Source organism: Anser cygnoides, chromosome 2 (assembly GCF_040182565.1).
Source record: "Anser cygnoides isolate HZ-2024a breed goose chromosome 2, Taihu_goose_T2T_genome, whole genome shotgun sequence".
NCBI classification, from domain to species: domain Eukaryota; kingdom Metazoa; phylum Chordata; class Aves; order Anseriformes; family Anatidae; genus Anser; species Anser cygnoides.
In genome coordinates, this window is record NC_089874.1 from 127,276,078 (window position 1) to 127,294,276 (window position 18,199).

The 18,199-nt window shown below is 38.9% G+C and overlaps 1 protein-coding gene across 8 annotated transcripts in view; it reads left to right on the forward strand.

Annotated features, from left to right (window-relative positions):
• The window catches only part of SGK3 (serum/glucocorticoid regulated kinase family member 3), a 64,040-nt gene that overhangs the window by 30,390 nt on the left and 15,451 nt on the right, over window positions 1–18,199 (forward strand). For 7 of the 8 annotated variants that reach the window (XM_013172519.3, XM_013172518.3, XM_066993043.1 and 4 more), the window contains 5 exons: window positions 3,234–3,317; window positions 5,310–5,382; window positions 8,169–8,244; window positions 14,979–15,066; window positions 17,014–17,063. In XM_013172519.3, coding sequence (XP_013027973.1) covers window positions 3,234–3,317; window positions 5,310–5,382; window positions 8,169–8,244; window positions 14,979–15,066; window positions 17,014–17,063 — 371 coding nt within the window. Of the gene's footprint in view, window positions 1–3,233; window positions 3,318–5,309; window positions 5,383–8,168; window positions 8,245–14,978; window positions 15,067–17,013; window positions 17,064–18,199 lie in introns of those variants that run through there. The other variant, XM_048061671.2, reaches the window with a different exon arrangement.

Here is an 18,199-nt window from a genome sequence, read left to right on the forward strand (position 1 = left end):
TATTTGATTCAAGTTTATCAAGATGTAATTTGAGGCAGGAGTGCGCTAGTGTAAAAGGAACAAGCAAAAGAGAACTTTGCTGCGTGTGTGGGAAACTCAAATGAGCAAGAAAAACTTGATAAAAGTCTAAACTTCAGCAAAACAGGCTTGTTTTATTGCCTCAGTGCTGGCAGTCCTGCTGTTAAAATGTGTCCGTGTGGTACATTTGTGGCACATTACTAGTGTTCAGATGTCCAGGTCATTTTAAGGGGTGTGACAACCTTAGCTACTTAAAGGCAATTTCTCCGGGCATGCCGTTCAGAAAGCTCTACCAGCAATGGTAGGAAACTTCAGAATGTAGAGAGGAGGGGGGGAAAAGAGGAATCCATCCAGGCTGTGTGGAGGGAGGTATGCCTTGTCTTAGCATTCTCTGCTTTCTGCATCAAGCAGCTTGACAAGAGCCGTTTTTCACAACCAAGCTTTTGACTGTTATCACATGTATTTTAGGATTTGATGACAGTAGTGAGGGTCATGCTGAACTTTGTGGTAGGAACTGTGAATTCCAAAATGTCTGAGTGCTTTTGCTTTGTCTCCTCTTTTGTAGCTGCGCTATAATGAGTGGAGCCTGTCAGTGCTGCTTTTGGACAGCAGTGAGAGAGAAGGGTGGGGTGAACACTTTGTTCTTAACAAATTTGTGGTAGGTCAGAGCTGTCTGTTTCTGATGGCAGTGTTAGTTCAATCTCTATAAACAGCGATAAAAGCCTGAGGGCGAAAGAAAACGTTAAAAAGATGAAGACTTCAGGTGACCGCTTTGTATAAGCTTTACCTTAATATCACTTACAATAGACACATCAGTGATATATACTGTGAAACTATTCTAAAATCTCACTGGTCTCAACAGAAGTTATGAATTCTAGCTCAAACCTTACTGTGGTTCACTTGATGTTGGCACAGAAACAACATAAATATATGCAACTTAGTGTCTACTAGCTCTTCTTTTTTTCTCACACTTGCCATGCTGAAGCGTTTTTAAAAACAACACGTGTCTGTGTACTTGTTATTCTGATAAGTCAAGCTTTTGAGTTTTGTCTTTTTGAAATGAGCTCTTAGTTCCTCCTGAGCATCTTCATAACCTTTTATTGAACATTTCATTCATTCTTATTAAATTCTACCTGCATTTAATATATTTATTACCAATATATATATGTATTTTGACTAATAATAATTTCATGTTTGAATTTTTTAGATTTTTCTGACCAGGAAGCTTTTTTGCTTCCACTTAATTCCTGGTAGCCAGCTTCTTTGTATATCCAGTCCAGCTCACTGTCCTGCCTTTTTCTAAAGATTCAACATCCACTGTCTTTTTTTTTTTTTTAAATAAAAAAGGGGGAGGACAAAAAATATTTGCTTGTTTTGGACTATACTAGGCTATATTAATTGCTGTTCGGTCCTGCTTTATAGTGGCCTGCTTTCTTTTGCCTGTATTGACCAAACAGCTGTGTTTTGGATTTCTTGCTTTTATCCCTGTGCTGTTTAATGTCTGAGGCTTAATCTTGTCTTCTGACCTGTCCTCTTGTCTCCTACTATCACATACAGGCATACTAAGAAATCTTAGTATGTCTGATGCCGTATGTGTTCATGATGTTCAGTGCTTTTATATCTGTTGAACTTGGGGTTTTTCTTTTGCTGGGCATGCAGGAGTTTAGGTAATGGTGTGAGCTGGGTTCACCTCTTATGGTTCTTCTGTCTTTATGCTCTCCCATACTGTCTGAGTCATTGTTCTTACAGCTAGCTGCTGCAAGAACAAAACAGCTTTAATTTCGAAGTTGCCAGCTGGGGGGATATCATCTTGCATCTGAAGTTATGCTCATCTGTGCATTTTGCCCTGCTAATTTAAAATTATGTCCATGGCTTGTTGCTCAAGCTGGTTTGCATTGATCTGCCGTGCAGTCACAGGGAGTGGTGATTTTGTTGGAGCATTATTTGCGGGACTTGATTGCTGTATAAGCAATAAGCACAGTATCTCAGTCTTGTTTTGCAGCTGAAACTTGTGCTGAAACTTTCGCTGTTAACAGGGTAGGGAGGCTCTAGAAAGGTGCATAGCTAGGCTTTATGCTAAAGCATGTTTAACAGTATAAGAGAGCTAGTTATCCAAGCAGAGTCTCATCATCACCCAAGTGGATGCTTCCATCCAGCTTCCTGTGTTCCCCAGGTAAGACTGCGGGCAGCTTATTTGAGAAGCTAATCTGCATGAATACAGATCTCAGGCTAAGGAACTGATGGTGGTGTCTGCCGCTTCGACTAAGGGAGCTGAAAGGAGAGGGGTGAGCTGCTGTTGCTGGGGCATTCCCAGCTTTCTAAATCAGGAATTAGCAGCCTTCTGTACTTGTTTACTTGCCGTCTCCATCTTCTCCTCTGAAGAAAGAGACAGACCCTTTCTGGAAGCACAAGAAGATAGGGAAGGGAGTTCAACAGGTTGCATAAGAGGAAAGGTGTTGATGAGAGGTAGGAGAAGTCAGCTCGGATGCTCATCCATCAACCAGGTTTACAAAGCCCCGGATCCACAGTCTGCCTGGTTACTGGAGTCCTCTGCTACCACGGGTTTGAATGTCCACAACTGTGCGGCAGGGTCCAGCTACTCCTCCTTTGATCCCAAAACTGCATTGTGTAACCTGCACTGTGTGTCAGCCACAGCACGTTTTTCCCCCTGAACAATTTATAGCATCATAGACAACTCTAAATCCAGCCCAGATCATTCTAAGCCCTCAGCCTTCTGTCAGGATCCTGACTATAATATACATTCAAGATGTTGCAAGGTGTTGTTCTCCATATACCTGTTTTTCGTATGTGCTTGCTCCCTAGGTTTTGGTGAAGGTAATCTGCAGCTTTTAAATGTTTTCCTTCCTTAATGGTGGCATTCATTACGAATTATCAAGGTGTTAACACATTCCCTAGCAAATCCTGTTGGATATGAACGAATTTATCAAACTCAATGAAATCAGCTTTGCTTTTTCTTTAATTTATTCAAGCACCAGCTGATCAAAAACTATCTCTGTAAAAGGCAAGACGCTTTTGATTGTTCTTTTAATCCTTTGCATTGCTGTTTATGCCTTTGTTGTCAGAAAAACATAATTGTTCACCTGTGTATACACTATAAACTTAACAAGCTGGCCTGATTTTCACCTAAGGATTAAACTTGGGAGTTTTTTCTAAACTTTGCTATTGGCGTTAACTTTATCCTTGTGTTACTGCAGGTTTACAAAGTGTTGGTCTCGGTTGGCAGAAATGAATGGTTCGTCCTCAGACGGTATGCGGAGTTTGATAAGCTCTACAATACGGTAAGCAAAAGGCAGGCTTATGGCATTGTGCCAGGATAGCACAGGGTAACACTTGTTTGCAGTGTTACGGCTCGAGTTAATTCCCTCATCGAGGAGTTAGAGTCAACATTCAATAACCGTAGAGGCCTGTTTAAAAAAAACCCACACTGTAATTTTCTTTAAACTTTCGTTTGTTTGAATTTTAAACTGAAAATTGGCTCTTTGGTCACTGCTTTTTGTTGTTGTTTGGGATCATTGTGAGTGAGGAGATCATTGTGTAGTAATTCCAATTTACAGGTTGTCAAAACACATTAAGTGTGCGTTTGTGATGGTAAAAATCACAGCGAAACTTGAACTATCTAGCTAGATTAATTTCTCTTCAAATAGGCGTCTTACTTGGAAGGACTGAAAGCAATGAAGGACTGAAAGCAACCTTTTGTCTTAATACAAAGTCAGTCATGAAGTCAGTCAGAGCAATTGCTACCTGTATTTTCATAGCCAAATTCGGTGGTGGTGGTCCAAATGAAAGAGGCCTCTTCAGCAACTGAATGAGGATTTCTTTGACTCATTGCTAGGAGAGGATTTTGCCCTGTTTATGTAGTGGGTAGGTACAGCAAATACTTCCACAGCTGTGCAGTCTGTTACCTGTCCTGTGTTAGTACTGATCTCTAGTTCTTCGTGTTTGGGGCCTGCAATTTTTGCTTTAATAAATGAAGAAATAATTCTCTGTGATCTCTGTAAGGAAAGATGATACCAACTGCGTAACGGTGCTTCGGTTTCCCTTCCATTGCCCTTATCAGAAGTAGTCAGTCTTTCTTCTCCCTTCCTCACTGTACATGGATTTACGTTTGGCAGTGGTATACAAATGCAGGCAGTCAGCTTGGTGCTGTCTTAAGGTCTGAGCTGAAGTCATCCTGGGTACAGCATGCCATGCTTTGCCGGTATCTTGGGGTAGACTTGAAAGTGATGTGCAAACAAAGCATCTCCTTTTCAGTGCCTCTAGAGTGTGTTTTGGTGATCCCGTTTTGGTGATCCCGTTCCCTTTGGTAAGACATTTCAATGATCCTGTTCCTGTTGCTACTCTCCCTTCCTTCTTCTCTGTTCAGATTGTCATTGCTCTGCTGAAGTTCGTTCAGTGCTGGTCTTCCTAATGCATGTAGAAGTGGAGGTCATGGGGAAGCATCTGGTTTCTATTTTTACATTCTGGTTTTACAGTGTAGAACATCAAAAATAACTTGTATTGCTAACTGGAAGAGATACAGATGTTTGCAAGGAAAGAACAGCTGCCAACTACTGTACTAGAAATCTACTTTCTTAAAAGAGGATGGGAGAATAAGATTTGCTCTTCCTGGGAGTACCTGAAGATGAAGTGAATATAATCAAGGCTTGGCTTGGCTTGGCTCAGCTCACATCAGATTTTTTTTTGGTGAAATTCAGTGATGTTGTATATGATCTGATCAGTTTATCAGTACAGAGTGTAATTCAATTATCAAATGCAGTATCATAAAGCATAGGTTGTCCATTTGTTTGCAGTTTTGACTTGGGGTAGACCACCTGTGGCTTTTATACATAAAAAAGCATACATGCATACATACGTAGCATACAGAAGCAAGAAAAAAAAAGGAAAAAGAAAGGAGGGACAGGGAACACCCAAGAGAGGAAGAAAATTGATGGAGGAAGAAACAAGGAGAATAAAACCAACATGGAAATTCTAGCCTACTTTTTTTTTAAATCTGGGACAAGCGGAAAGCCATTTTGATAACACTGCAAGAAGACAGTCTGTAGCTTTCTAAAGTGAGCTGCCCTCTGGATTTAAAAGGGTATGACTGGCATAAACAAGCTGAGTGCAGGTTGTTTTTTTTTCCCAAGCATATGGGTAAAGAAGATGCAAAAGAAGAGCAGAATTACTAATAATCAGGTGTTCAAACCATTCCTCAGAAATCAAATGAAATGCAATTATTTCTAGATACTTGATGTCTAAGCACAGTTCAATTGTACATGTTTTATTTTCAGCTAAAGAAGCAATTTCCAACTATGAACCTGAAGATTCCAGCTAAAAGAATATTCGGAGATAATTTTGATCCCGGTAAGTTATCTTGTTACTTGTTTTGTCAACGTCTTCGTTTTAGACTTGATTTGTTGCAGCCTACAAGAAGCTATCTTAGATGAGTATTACAGCAATCCTCAAACCAGTGACTAAACCAAAGGTTAGTCATACCTCAGTAAAGAACAGGAGCTAGCGTAGGAAGGTATTCTGCCTTCTGATCTTGAACAAACTATTGCTTGGTGGCCCGATACCTCTTGTACTGAGTGCTCCAGCTCTTCCAAACTGTCCCATGTTCTGGATTGTGAGAGATTCTGAATTGTCTCTTGTAATCTCCCTTATATAAAAGCAAAAGCCAAATCACAGACTCTTCTAAACAGATGCCTATTAAACTTTAATCTACTTTGTGTGACTCTTTTCCCCCTAAAAAATAAATAACTAAGAGAGTTGTCCTTGAAGGCTTTAGAGCTTTTGTATCTAAATGTGCTTCCTTGGACAGTTTAGACGAAAACGAACCTTTTCCTGTTGTTGTTGCACTTATGGAAGCCTGTCTGATGAGATGATGGTGTGATCCAGTTAGGAGTGATAGGTCCCAATTAAGCTTGCCCTGCCTGCATCAAAACGTTAATGGAAAATCATTCCTAAAAGTGCATCTAATCAACATAAGTGGCACCATGGGTGAATAAATACAAAGGCTAATGAGCAGTCTAGGTCTTTGCTCTGAGTGTTTATACTCATCGTTCAGACCCTTTTTACTTAAGGATTTTGCTGAGGGTCATTGGGAAATTCCCTCCCTCCCCTGGCTTGTTGATGTGATCCGTCTGAGTTGGTAGTTTCACCTCCTCATGCACCTATTTAAAGGTTTCCTTTTCTTCTTTGCTGAAGTACGAGTGGATTCAAAGTTGTTGACCTTCTTGGGATGTGCTTCAAGTACAGGTAGATTTAAAAGTGTTGACCTTCTTGGTGTGTGTTTGGATTTTTTAAGAGTTCTTTCAAACATCTTAATTTTTAGCAGTTACAGTTAATTATCTGGAACCTGACTTGAAGCTTCCTTTTCATGTTGCCTCCCTCCGATGGCTGCTTCTGATAAAAATGTCAAGGATGTCCAAAAGTTCTACATGTATTGTGTCTACAGGGACTTCTTGCTTTATTTTGGTTTCTTTTATCCAAATTTCGGACTTTCAGAACTGGCTGAAGACCTACTAATGTCACGCAGCCTGGCCTTCTATACAGTGAGATTTCTTGGACTGAAATTTAGAAAATGTGATTTTAAATGGGAATGGAGGGAATATTTTTATTTAGAACTTTAATAAAACCATGTTTGTAAAACGTAGTTCTCAGTCTTGTTTTCAATTTCTGAGAGCTATCCTGAAATTCTTGAAGCATGAGAAAATAAATAGTTCTTAAGATTTTTCTTGCTGCAGGGCAGGGCGATACACACGTAAATAATTCTTTATCTTAAAACTGATTTACTAAAGCTTTGATATAAGGTTTCTGATGGCTTCTGAAATAAGTCACATTTTACAGATTTTGGAAAAGTATTTTAATTTTGTCAGTCCATTCTTTAATGTGCAACTTGGGTATGCAGTATTGTAGTAGTGTATTGTAGTCATAAGCATAGCAGAGTGAAAATGAAATATCCCTTTCCCAAAATCTACTTAAAATACTGTTATAATGTACATTACCATTTAAACACTGTTTTTATTGTCACTTGGGTTATTCCAAAATTAATTCCATTTTAACTTTAAAAACAGGACAGAAGGAAATCATAGGAACCAGTCAAAATACAGAAGTAGGAAATTACAGCATACATTTCAGCTGATGTGGTGCGGATGTTTTTTCTTCAACAACATGGATAGGTTTGTAGGCTTAGAGTGGTAGATTGCATTCTGCATCTGCCATGCTGAAATAGCTGGTGTAGATGTTGGTGACTTAGGTAAAATCTTTATGCAAATTTACCTCCTATTCTGGGCATTATTTAATAACCTAGCAAGGATTTAGGGATTATATTCCTGAAACAACGTGAACATTTTTCTTAATATCTGGGGGGGGGACTTGAAAATTGTAAGTTATCAGGAACCTGTTTATGGCAGTCATTGGAATACCTTAAAAGTTAGTACACAAATTAATGTTTGTGGAATAAGTATTTGTGGTTGACATGAGCAGTGAAAGACGAGATTTTTCTGTTCGACACTTTCTCGTTATTTCCCTATTTCAAGTCCCTCATGTATCTTTCCGTATTGCTTAAAGAGTTGCATGTTTTAAGCTTTGTCTGAGGTTGAAGATTCTGATAACTTATGTATTTTTTGTTTATTTTAAAGTTAGAAGTGATGTCCAGTATGGAGAGAGATGTATTTTTACTTAAATATCTATCATGGTAACGTCTGAGTGCCTGCTGGCTGGATGATTGCGCAACTTTTCCACTGCCATACCTTTATTATGGAAATATGCTGCTCGGTGGGACTGTTTGTGTAAAAACTTGTGCAACTGAGGTCAAGTTTTGCCTCTGGCTTTTTTTCTGAGTGAAATTAGGACCTGAAGGGCTCATCCATGCAATGGAGGCTGCACAGGTTAGCCCACTGTGGTTGCACGTTGCTCTTGGAGCACTTCAGTTCATGTTTAACCCACCTGTCTTACTACATTTTAGGGTAGTGTTACAGATAAACTGAAATTTGTTCTATCAGCTCACCTGAACATTTTTAAGCTTGTGATTTTCATTTGTTCTTTTTAACTGATATCCACTTAAGTCCTTAAAAGGAAAAAATTAAACTGGAAAACAAGTCTTTTTCATGATCTCACTGATCATTCCTAATAAATCTTTTTTTCAGATTTTATTAAACAGAGAAGAGCAGGACTGAATGAATTCATTCAAAACTTAGTTAGACAGCCAGAGCTATGCAACCAGTAAGTAGTTTCATTTCTGTTTTATAAGGACTATTTAAAGGACATGAGATGTCAAATACAAAATTGCAAATTAAATGCTTCTTACTACAACATTTATTTTACCTGTTCAGTGCTTTTAAGTGTAATAGATAATCTTTAATATGGTGGCTCTCTTCTTGAAGAAAAATCTCGAGGCTGAAGAATAATAAAAAATGTTTTTGTTTTCTCAAAGCCAATCTAAAAATAAAGTTTTGCAATGAACTGATTTTAGTTTAAGGGGTGCAGGTTCCAGTGTAAACTCTCTTGCTCTAGGGTGGATGCTTGTTTATACTATTTGAGAACTCTACCGCTTGCTGCTGTGTTGCTATTCTAGGAGTGACTGCCTGCATCCTTTTGTTAGAGCAATTCGCCAGAACTTGTTTTTAAGCATGTTAACCAAGTAGCTTAATCAGCTTCCTTAGGTGGCTTGGGATAACCAAACTGACCAGCTTAGAGCACACAACTATGGCTCTGTGTAGGCTCTTCTCGCAGAAGAACTGCAGGTGTGATGGCCTCTATCAGCGGGACAGTGATGAGATAGATGGTCGTACATCATAAACAGCTCCAGTTAAATCTGGGGGTGTGTTTGCAAACTGATCTTGAGGGTAAACCACATTTCTTTCAGTATAAATCTAAACCTAATAAATTTAAACTAAAGCCATGCAGCTTTCTACATTGCTTGATCTTGTAAAACAGCAAAGCTCTGTCTGGCATTACTGAGTTTCCTTATTGCATATGCTTTGTTTAATTAGCCTATCAGTACAACCTGTGAAACTGTCCCTTTCCCACAGGAAAAAAATACCTGAGAATATTGCTGCAGTTTGAAATATGCAGTCAGATATTTGAAATATGCAGTCAGATTTTATTTTCCAACTATTTAATGTCTACTAAGTTGACGTATGTACTTCCTTTCCTTTTTTAAAAAGAAGGAAAAAAAAAGTCTTTGTATATGTATTCCTTGTGACAAGTGGAAAAAACTTTGAAACACAGTCTTTATGGTGAAATAGTTTTCCACTAAAGGAAATGCTGTGAATTTTGTGGTCATAGTATTGTTCTTCTCTGGGAAAAAATAGAAAGCACTGTAAAATAATGTGTTGAAAGCTAATCTGTTTTATTTAATTAGGAAAGGATACTTTTTTTTTTTTAATTTAGCACAACCCCTTCTCATTTGGTCTTCAGTTTCTCCAAATACCAAGTATTTCATCTCAAAACATTTTAGATTTGTTCTCTAAATGGAAAGCCATCCTTTTCTTTTTTATATGCATCACACGTTGCAGCAAATCATATTAATAGCTACATAATCTGTTGTCTTTTCCTATGTGCCAATAAATATGAGCAGTAAAGAAATACCAAAACATGACAACCTTATTGTTTTGGTACAGCCTGCTAGAAACTGCTCAAAGAATATGTGGCGATAGAGTCTTTTACAGTAAGCCCGTATACATGCTTTCTTAAACTGTTTTGCTTCAATGTGCCAGTAAATTTGATATTAAGTAAAATAACTTATAGAAAGTTAGTAATGTACAAGGAAGACTTGGGGGTGTGTGCATTTTCAGAGAAGTTTAAGAAAGCTCACCTTCCACTAAATCTTCGAGCATTAAAACCAGTATTGGGAGTTCATACTTTAAGTCTGGCTTGGGTAAACTTTCACTAAAAACTTAAGGTTTGTTTGTGATGCTTTCTTCTTTCTGGACGGGAAGGCACCTGAACATCTCAATTGAAAAGCACAAATGTCAGGTTCAGTGTGTCCAAGATAGAAATGCTTACATGATTTTCTGATATGTAGCTTTATGTTTTTGTTTTTTTATCCTTCAGTGAATTTTGTTCTTGGATTAGTCATGTTTTTGAATATTGTATCAAACCCAAATATTTCTGCTCAATAATAAACCCAACAAAAACCTGAAGTGCATTAGAGTGATCAGAGACACTCTGAAAGGCCTGGTGGACAACTTTCCTGCAGTCCCTCTCAGGTGGAATACCAGGCTGGGTGAACCGTTGTCTTAGAGTGAATTTGGAATTAGGTGGACCAACTTCAAGCTGCGTTTACTCAGTTAACTGTATTTGTAGGAGAACTTGCTCTCATGGCTAGAATGCAGATACAGCACGCACACAAAAAAAAAAAGTCGTAAGGGATAGAGATCTGATCTTTCCTCCCCCTAGATGAATGATAGGATCTGCGAATTTGTTCCTTGTGAACACTGTGAATCACCTGAATCACTCAGCAGCTTTCCCCCTCGAACGTAGGTCTTCACTGAAAAGATAATGTCCAAAGAAAATGTTTGAATCCCAGTGTATAATAGTGAATGCATTAAAGATGTACCATAGTTATTTTTAAATAGACCAAAGTAGCTCCTTAATGAAAATGAGTATGTTTGCATAACACTTGAAGAACTTGAGGATAACAATACCCTGCAACCTCTATGGGGAAATGAGTTATCAGATCTTTAAGTGAGAAGCAGGTATCTGTGTTAGTTCCCTAGAAGAGAATTAGAGTGACGAGATTTTCTGGTGTCAAAATCTGGTGGATATAAAAATGAATATGAAACCTCTGGATTTCAAGGGATTGCAATACACATTGGGAAAAGTTAAACCTTGCATTAGAGTAGTCTGGTTCTTTTAAAATCTTCCTGTACTTTATAGCTTTTTGACTATCTTTTTTGCATAAGAAAGAAAGCAGTGTTTTGCATTTTTTAAAAAGGTGTGCAGAGAAGGGGGAGTAGCTGGGCACCATTATTTAGATAAAGTATGTCTTTGCTATTGACAGGGTCTTAATATTTATTAATTTTACCATTTCGTTCCAAAGATTTTAACTTTTTGAGCTTGTTCATTTTTCTGTGTGTATACAGAATTGTGTATCCGCAATTTTTGTGGGGGTTCATGTGTTTACGAACTAGAAGGAACCATATTTAGGCAGAGCTTGGGACCCCTTCATGGATTTTCAGAGATGATCCATAAACTAAATTTACCTAGTCCAGTGTATAAGTCCAGACAAAAACAACTTTCTGGTAGTAAATATACAATGTATATTGAACATACCTTTCTAAACTATTTTCTTAACTCTTTTAAATTGGATATGTGAAGTTACTTTAGGAACAGTTTCAGTGTATTTTAAAATACTTTGAATTAATACATCATGAGCTAATGATGCTGCTGCAGTCTTGGCTAAGGAATTGGTTCATTAGACTTTATTTTATTCATTACTTTTTTGCAATGCTTCCACAACTTCTAAAATTACAGATGAGAATTGTGTAACAATGATCAGGGATGCCTCTGGCTGCTACATACTGCAGAATTGTTGAATACTCTGCGACTGTACAGCGGTCTTTCACTGAACTATTTTTTTCTGCTCTGAATTCACTCATGGACAAAGTTACTATAGTAACTATTTGAGATGTATTACAACATGCTCTACTTAATCAGCCAGTTGTCCAACATAATTACTGCAGAAAGATAATTAAGGTCAGGTTTTGATACTCTGTGTCTAGTGAAAAATGTTAACTTTTTGTTCTTCATTTTATAATATACAGAGGTTCTGAGACTTCAGTTATTGTGTGATGAGTCAATATTACTACAATTTTCAAACAACAGTGATTTTTCTGTTCTGGGGAGTGAGGATACAAAACATACCCTGAAATAGATCAGAATGTGGAGTTCATGTAAGATGGGAAAAATTAAGCTGAAACGGTAGTGTGAAATTGCATGAACAATCTTGTTTCTGTACTTTAACCTGAAAGGCTAATGGTAACTGAAATAGATTTCATACAGGGTTTACGAGTACAGAATGTAAGCGATGGAGACCATGAGCCTCAAGTAATTTATGAGACGAGTTAGGTTCAGTAACACTAATATGAAATACAGTAGCTGGAGAAATGTCAAAAACAGCTAAGCTCTCGCTTCTGATCCTTGCTTTATGGAAGTGTGGAGGGTGAAATGATGGAAAAGAGCAAAGTATATCTGCTTCTGATATAAAAGCTATCCTATTTGTATATGCTAGCGATGAAAGGGCAGCTCCATTTTTTTGTTGTTTTTCATAGTGAATGACTCATGCAGAGTTTCCTATCTGAGGCTGTCCTGGGAGCTTCTCAAAAAACTTTCTCTGAAACTTGGGTAATGCTTCTTCCTGAATAAGCTAGCTGCCTTTTAGTGAATCATAAAATGGTTTGGGTTAGAAGGTACTTTAAAGATCACCTAATTCCAACCCCCCTGCCAAGGGCAGGGACATGTTCCACTTCACCAGGCTGCCCAAAGCCCCATCCAACTTGGCCTTGAACACTTCCAGAGATGGGGCATCCATAACTTCTCTGGGCAACCTGTTTTAGCTACCCTCTTTTAGCTTAAAAACGTTACTCATTGTCCTTTCACTATGCTCCCTAATAAAGAGTGCTTCTCCTGCTTGCTTGTAGGCCCCCTTTAGGTACTGGAAGGCTGCTATAGGGACTCTCCTGTCTTTATAGGAGAAGTGCTCCAGCTCTCTGATCATCGTCATGGCCCTCTGGACTCACTCTAATAGGTCTGTGTCCTTCTTGTGTTGGGGGCCCCAGGCCTGGATGTAGTGGGGTCACAAGAGCAGAGTAGAGGGGGAGAAACGCTTCCCTCAGCCTGCTGGTCATGCTTCTTTTGATGCTGCCCAGGATACGGTTGGCTTTCTGGGCTGCAGGCACACATTGCTGGCTCACATTGAGCTTCTTGTCAACCAGCACCCCCGGGTCCTCCTCAGAGCTGCTCTCAATCCATTCTCCACTCAGCCTGTATTCGTACTTGGGATTGCCCTGGCCCAGATTCAGGACCTTGCACTTGGCCTTGTCGAACTTCATGAGGTTCACACAGGCCCACCTCTCAAGCCTGCCCAGGTCCCTCTGGATGGCAGCCCTTCCCCCCAGCATGTCAACCACACCACAGCTTGGTGTCATCGGTAAACTTGCTGAGGGTGCGCTCAGTCCAGCTGTCCATGTCACCAATGAAGACATTAAACAGTGCCAGTCCCAATACCAGCCCCCGAGGAACACCACTTGTTACTGATCGCCACCTGGACGTTTTGAGCCTTTGACCGCAACTCCTTGAGCGCAACAGTCCAACTGATTTCTTACCTGCTGAGTGGTCCATCTTTCACATCCATGTATCTCCAGTTCAGAGACAAGGATATGATGTGGAACAATGTCAAATGCTTTGCACAAGTCCATGGAGATGATGTCAGTTGCTCTTCCCCTGTCCACCAATGCTGTAATCCTGTTGTAGAAGGCCACCAAATTTGTCAGGCATGATCTGCTCTTAGTAAAGGCATGTTGGATGTCACAAGTCACTTCCTTGTTTTCCATGTGACTCAGCATATATTCCAGAAATATCTGCTCCTTGGTCTTGCTGGGCACAGAGGTGAGAGTGACTGGCCTGTAGTTCCCTGGGTCTTTCTTTTTTCCCTTTTTAAACATGGGGGTTATGTTTCCCCTCTTCTGGTCAGTGGGAACTTCATTAGACTGCCATGACTTCTCAAATATGATGGACAGTGGCTTAGTGACTACATCCACCACTTCCTTCAGGACCCACAGATGCTTCTCATCAGGTCCTATGGACTTGTGCACCTTCACGTTCCTTAGTTGGTCTCAAAGGTGATTTTCTCCTACAGTGGGTGGTTCTTCACTCTCCCAGTCCCTGTCTTTGTCTTCTGGGACTTGGACTATGTGACTGGAGCTCTTGCAGGTGAAGACTGAGGCAGAAAAGTCATTGAGTACCTCAGCCTTCTCCATATCCCAGGTAAACAGGTCTTCCATTCCCTTCCAGAAAGAGCCCACAATTTCCCTGCTCTTCCTTTTATCAATGGCATACCTATAGAAGTCTTTCGTGTTGCCTTTGTCCCTGGCCAGATTTAATTCCAGTACAGCTTTAGTGTTCCTAACCTGATCCTTGGCTGTTCGGATGATTTGTTCGTGATTTTGGTATTGGAGTTATCATGATAGTGAACTGAAGGAACTTGAAAGATTCATGTAATCTCTTCAAGTGGTATGCGAGCCAGAAGCAACACCCAATTAGGAATTAATTTTGCCCCACTTTTGCATCTCGTTATGTACTACGGGAAGCTTTCAGTCTCTCTTGCCAGTTTTGGAAGGATAGCATTTTGGTCCTGCAATTAAATTGAAAGATTTATTGCACTGTTGTTAGTGCCTAGCTAGCTTACACTGAGACTACAAAACCGCCATCTTCCACTTAAAAGCAGATGGGGACAGGAACATTACTACTACCATGTACCTCTTGGGACATGCATCTCTCTTTGGGATACAGACTGGATATTTCATTCTGTTATGTTACTTCATTAATTTTAGAAAACTAAAATTGATCTTTTAACTGTTCATTTTTTTGGAAAGAACATAAGTTTTTTTTGTGGTTGCTGGCTAGTTAGAACTTATGCTTTACATACGGCTTTTTCTTCTAATATTTTTAATGTAGTTCTACAGAGCATTGTCTCGTGAAGTCTTCACATACGTGTACTTTCACATGTCAAATTTTTGTGAGTAGAAAAACTTACTCTATGTAACATACTCAGCAGTTGAATTATGTTGCTATAAAAACATTTATTGTATACAGTCCTTAATTACCAGAAGTGTAAAACTTTGTGATGAGTAACTTCTTGGTCCACTGCTGTTGAAGCCATTACTGTTTTTCTACGATTCTGACTGAAATCTTGCAGGTTATTGGTGTCCTAATGCATCTAATTGTGCTTCTAGCCCAGATGTCAGAGCGTTTCTTCAGATGGATAACCCCAAACACCAGTCGGATCCATCAGAAGACGAAGATGAAAGGAGTAATCAGAAGGTAATAAAACAGACATAGAACAGTCTTCTAAACTTTAGCTACTCGACAGCAATCTTAAGTATATTGCTTACTGAAAATTACCAATTGGTTTTGCAGTAAATCTCCTCTCCGCTCTTTTAAATGAAACTGTTCTGCTGTGGGCTGTAAGATATTTTCCTGTCAGATATGAACTGCAGCGAAGATTTAGAATGATTGCTAGCTTTGTCTTGCTTCTTTCCCACTTGCTATGGGTGAAAGACTCCGATTTAGTCACAGTTTAGTTGTCACAGTTCTTTTCAGTCTCTTCAAAGATTCTTGCTAAGGACGTCTGGCAAGGAGCAGCGGAGACTGAATTTTTAATTGTGAGATTTTTTGTTTGTTTTATGTTTGTTTTTGGTTTTTAAAGAGAGGGAGAAATATAATTCTCATGGAGGAAAAAAAAAATTAGTCTTTCTAGAAGTCACTCAGGAGCAAAGATGGATTTAATTTCAGTTCACACCGAACACTGTGTGAGGTCTCGAGCCTCTTTTGTCAGAAGAGCCACTACAGAAGTACAATTTAGATGGATTCTCTGAAAGTTGATTTACAATCTCCAGAAACAGCGCTGGTTGAAAAAAAGAGTCTTTCTAGGAAGGCAGAAGTGCCGTGATTGACCTTGTTTTCTCTGGTTTACTTTGTGGCATGTAGATGTGACCTTAGTACTTCTCTTTTTATTCAGTCCCTCTTAAAGAATGCAAGAGTTGCCTTTCTGAATCGCACACAATGCAGTGTGTTTTCTGAAAGTCTCACTTCAAAGATGCCAGTGTTTGCTTTTTTTTTTCCTAAAGTACTTGACAGCACAGCGAGCATACAGCAGAATGTTGCAGAATATTATAATTTAAAAGACAAGTTTTCTTCTCCTCTTTTGAAAGATACTTTAAGTAATGTGGAAAGCTTCCACAGAAAATACATGATGTATCATATCACAACAAATTCCAAAATAGGAGGAGAGCTAATGTGTAGTGGCCTGGGCCATACTCTGATAGAAAGTTAATGCTCTCACAGCTCCTGTAAGTGATGTAGCTGTACAACAAGGAACGATAACAAGCTTCCCTTCCAGTCTTAAAATGTACATAGTAGCTCTTTAAAAATAGTTTAGTGCCATGGTGTGGTTGGTTCTTACTAGTGTAGTAGTCATGTCTAGTGCTGCTGGTCAGGGCGTTCTCTGCTTCTGTGGGAGTGCTGATTTTGTGATGCCTGTTTGCCTATCTCCAGATAACTTGTCTTTGAAATTTGTCTTTCTCTGATAAAATCCAAAATAACACTGAGGGTACTGCTACTGCTTCTTTATTTAAAAACAAAATGGAGAAAGTTACTTAAACGAAGGTGGTTTCCTCTTGTCTGTGTAACTTACAAATTCCATCTGGGTGTGTACTGGTAAGACTCATACCATTCCTGGAATTAGTTAGTTAACCTTTAATGTCAGGATGGGAAAGGTTGGGAATGTTTTTTCTTGGTAGGGGGAATGTGCACACTTTTTTTAAAGCACTACGTCTTTAGTTAGACTCTTGCATAAACAGTGGGGTTTAAAAATAATTTTATTGGTAAGGTCTTGGAGAATTTAGAACAAAAGGTAGAAAATGTATTCCTAGAGCGAATACAGAAGGGATTAGGTTCTCCAGGAGGAACACATCATTTGTTGACACAGTCTTAAATTTTCATTCCTAATCTTGTCCTTTCTATCTGCACATGACTACTTTATTATCTTTATCCTGCAATATGATGTGTGTAGAAATACTTTGTGACAACGTGGTGATGGCCAGATATTTCAACTCAGTGTTCCCAATTTAGATGTTAGATATCTGTAAAAACCTATTCCAACAAGTGGGTATAGATGGAGCAAATCAGTAAAGTATTTTGAAATTACTACTGGTTGAAGTATAAGAGAAAAATTTAAAAATAAACAAACCTCTTTGTTTCTCCCAACAGTTAAATTCTACCTCACAGAATATCAACTTGGGACCATCTGGAAATCCTCAGTAGGTTTCAATTAACTACAAACTGAAAAATTAGACTGAATATAACTGTTAATAGTATGAAGAGTTCTTTGGACATACGGCTTTATTTTTTATTTTCACTGCTTGGAAGGAAGCAAGACATTTAATCCTGTGCTAAATAAACAAACCCTTTATTTTTTTTTCCTTTTTACCTTCAGGTTTTGTTAGTCTGCTGTTATCCGTAGGTTCGTGCCCGGTGTGCCCTGGGACTACACTGCTGTCCTTTTACTTAAGGATGATATAGCAAAAAAAGCAACACCAAAACTCTCTTCCTTTGGGAGTGGTCCCAGAACTGTTAAGAATGTGACCAGTTTCTGAAAACAAGTTCCTTTTAGTACATGACAAAGGAGCAACTTACCTTGTTGATAATACAAACCTAGTCACTGCAGTCACAAATTGCTTCTCTGGTGTCTTCTGCAGAGTTTCTGTTCTCAGGTCTCTGTGAATTTGTGCTTTTGTCATCGAAGCACAAAGCTTTTTGTCTTTCATTTTTTTTTCTCCTCAGATTTGTCCTGGGCTAACAGGGGAAATGCTTAACAGACTGCAGTGAGAAATGAAATTTTAAGAGTACTTCCCTTGAGGAACAATAAATGAAGAGGTGTATTGGGACATCACTGTTGTTTCAGAAGCTGAAGAGATGGATAATTACTTTGCTGACAAAAATACTTCTGAATTGTACTTAGGAAAAAATGAGGGGATTATTGGAAATAACTGAAAGCAGTGGTGATGTGGGAAGTGGAAAAACAGACTGAATTTATACAAATACATGCTCAGAAGAGGAAGGTGTAACAGCCTCCCTCCTCTTGCTTTAATTTAAAATGTGGGAGCAATGGATGGAGGGAAGGATGAGCTGAGGAAAGATAGAATAGATGTCAAACATGGTCCTTCCTTCCCTCATGTAAGCTTTAGAATCCATTTGGCTCTTGGGAAATAGGAGGTAAGCTCCAGGAAAAGTCATGGGGAAACGAAGACTTAAAAATTACAAGACACTAGAGGCTATGGAGGACAAAAGAATAGTCTTACTCCTCCTCTATATCTTAACCTTCAAAATTAAAAAATAAAACTCAAATGATGCAACCCTACCACTTTTTCTGGAGGAAGATAGAATTGCAAAACAA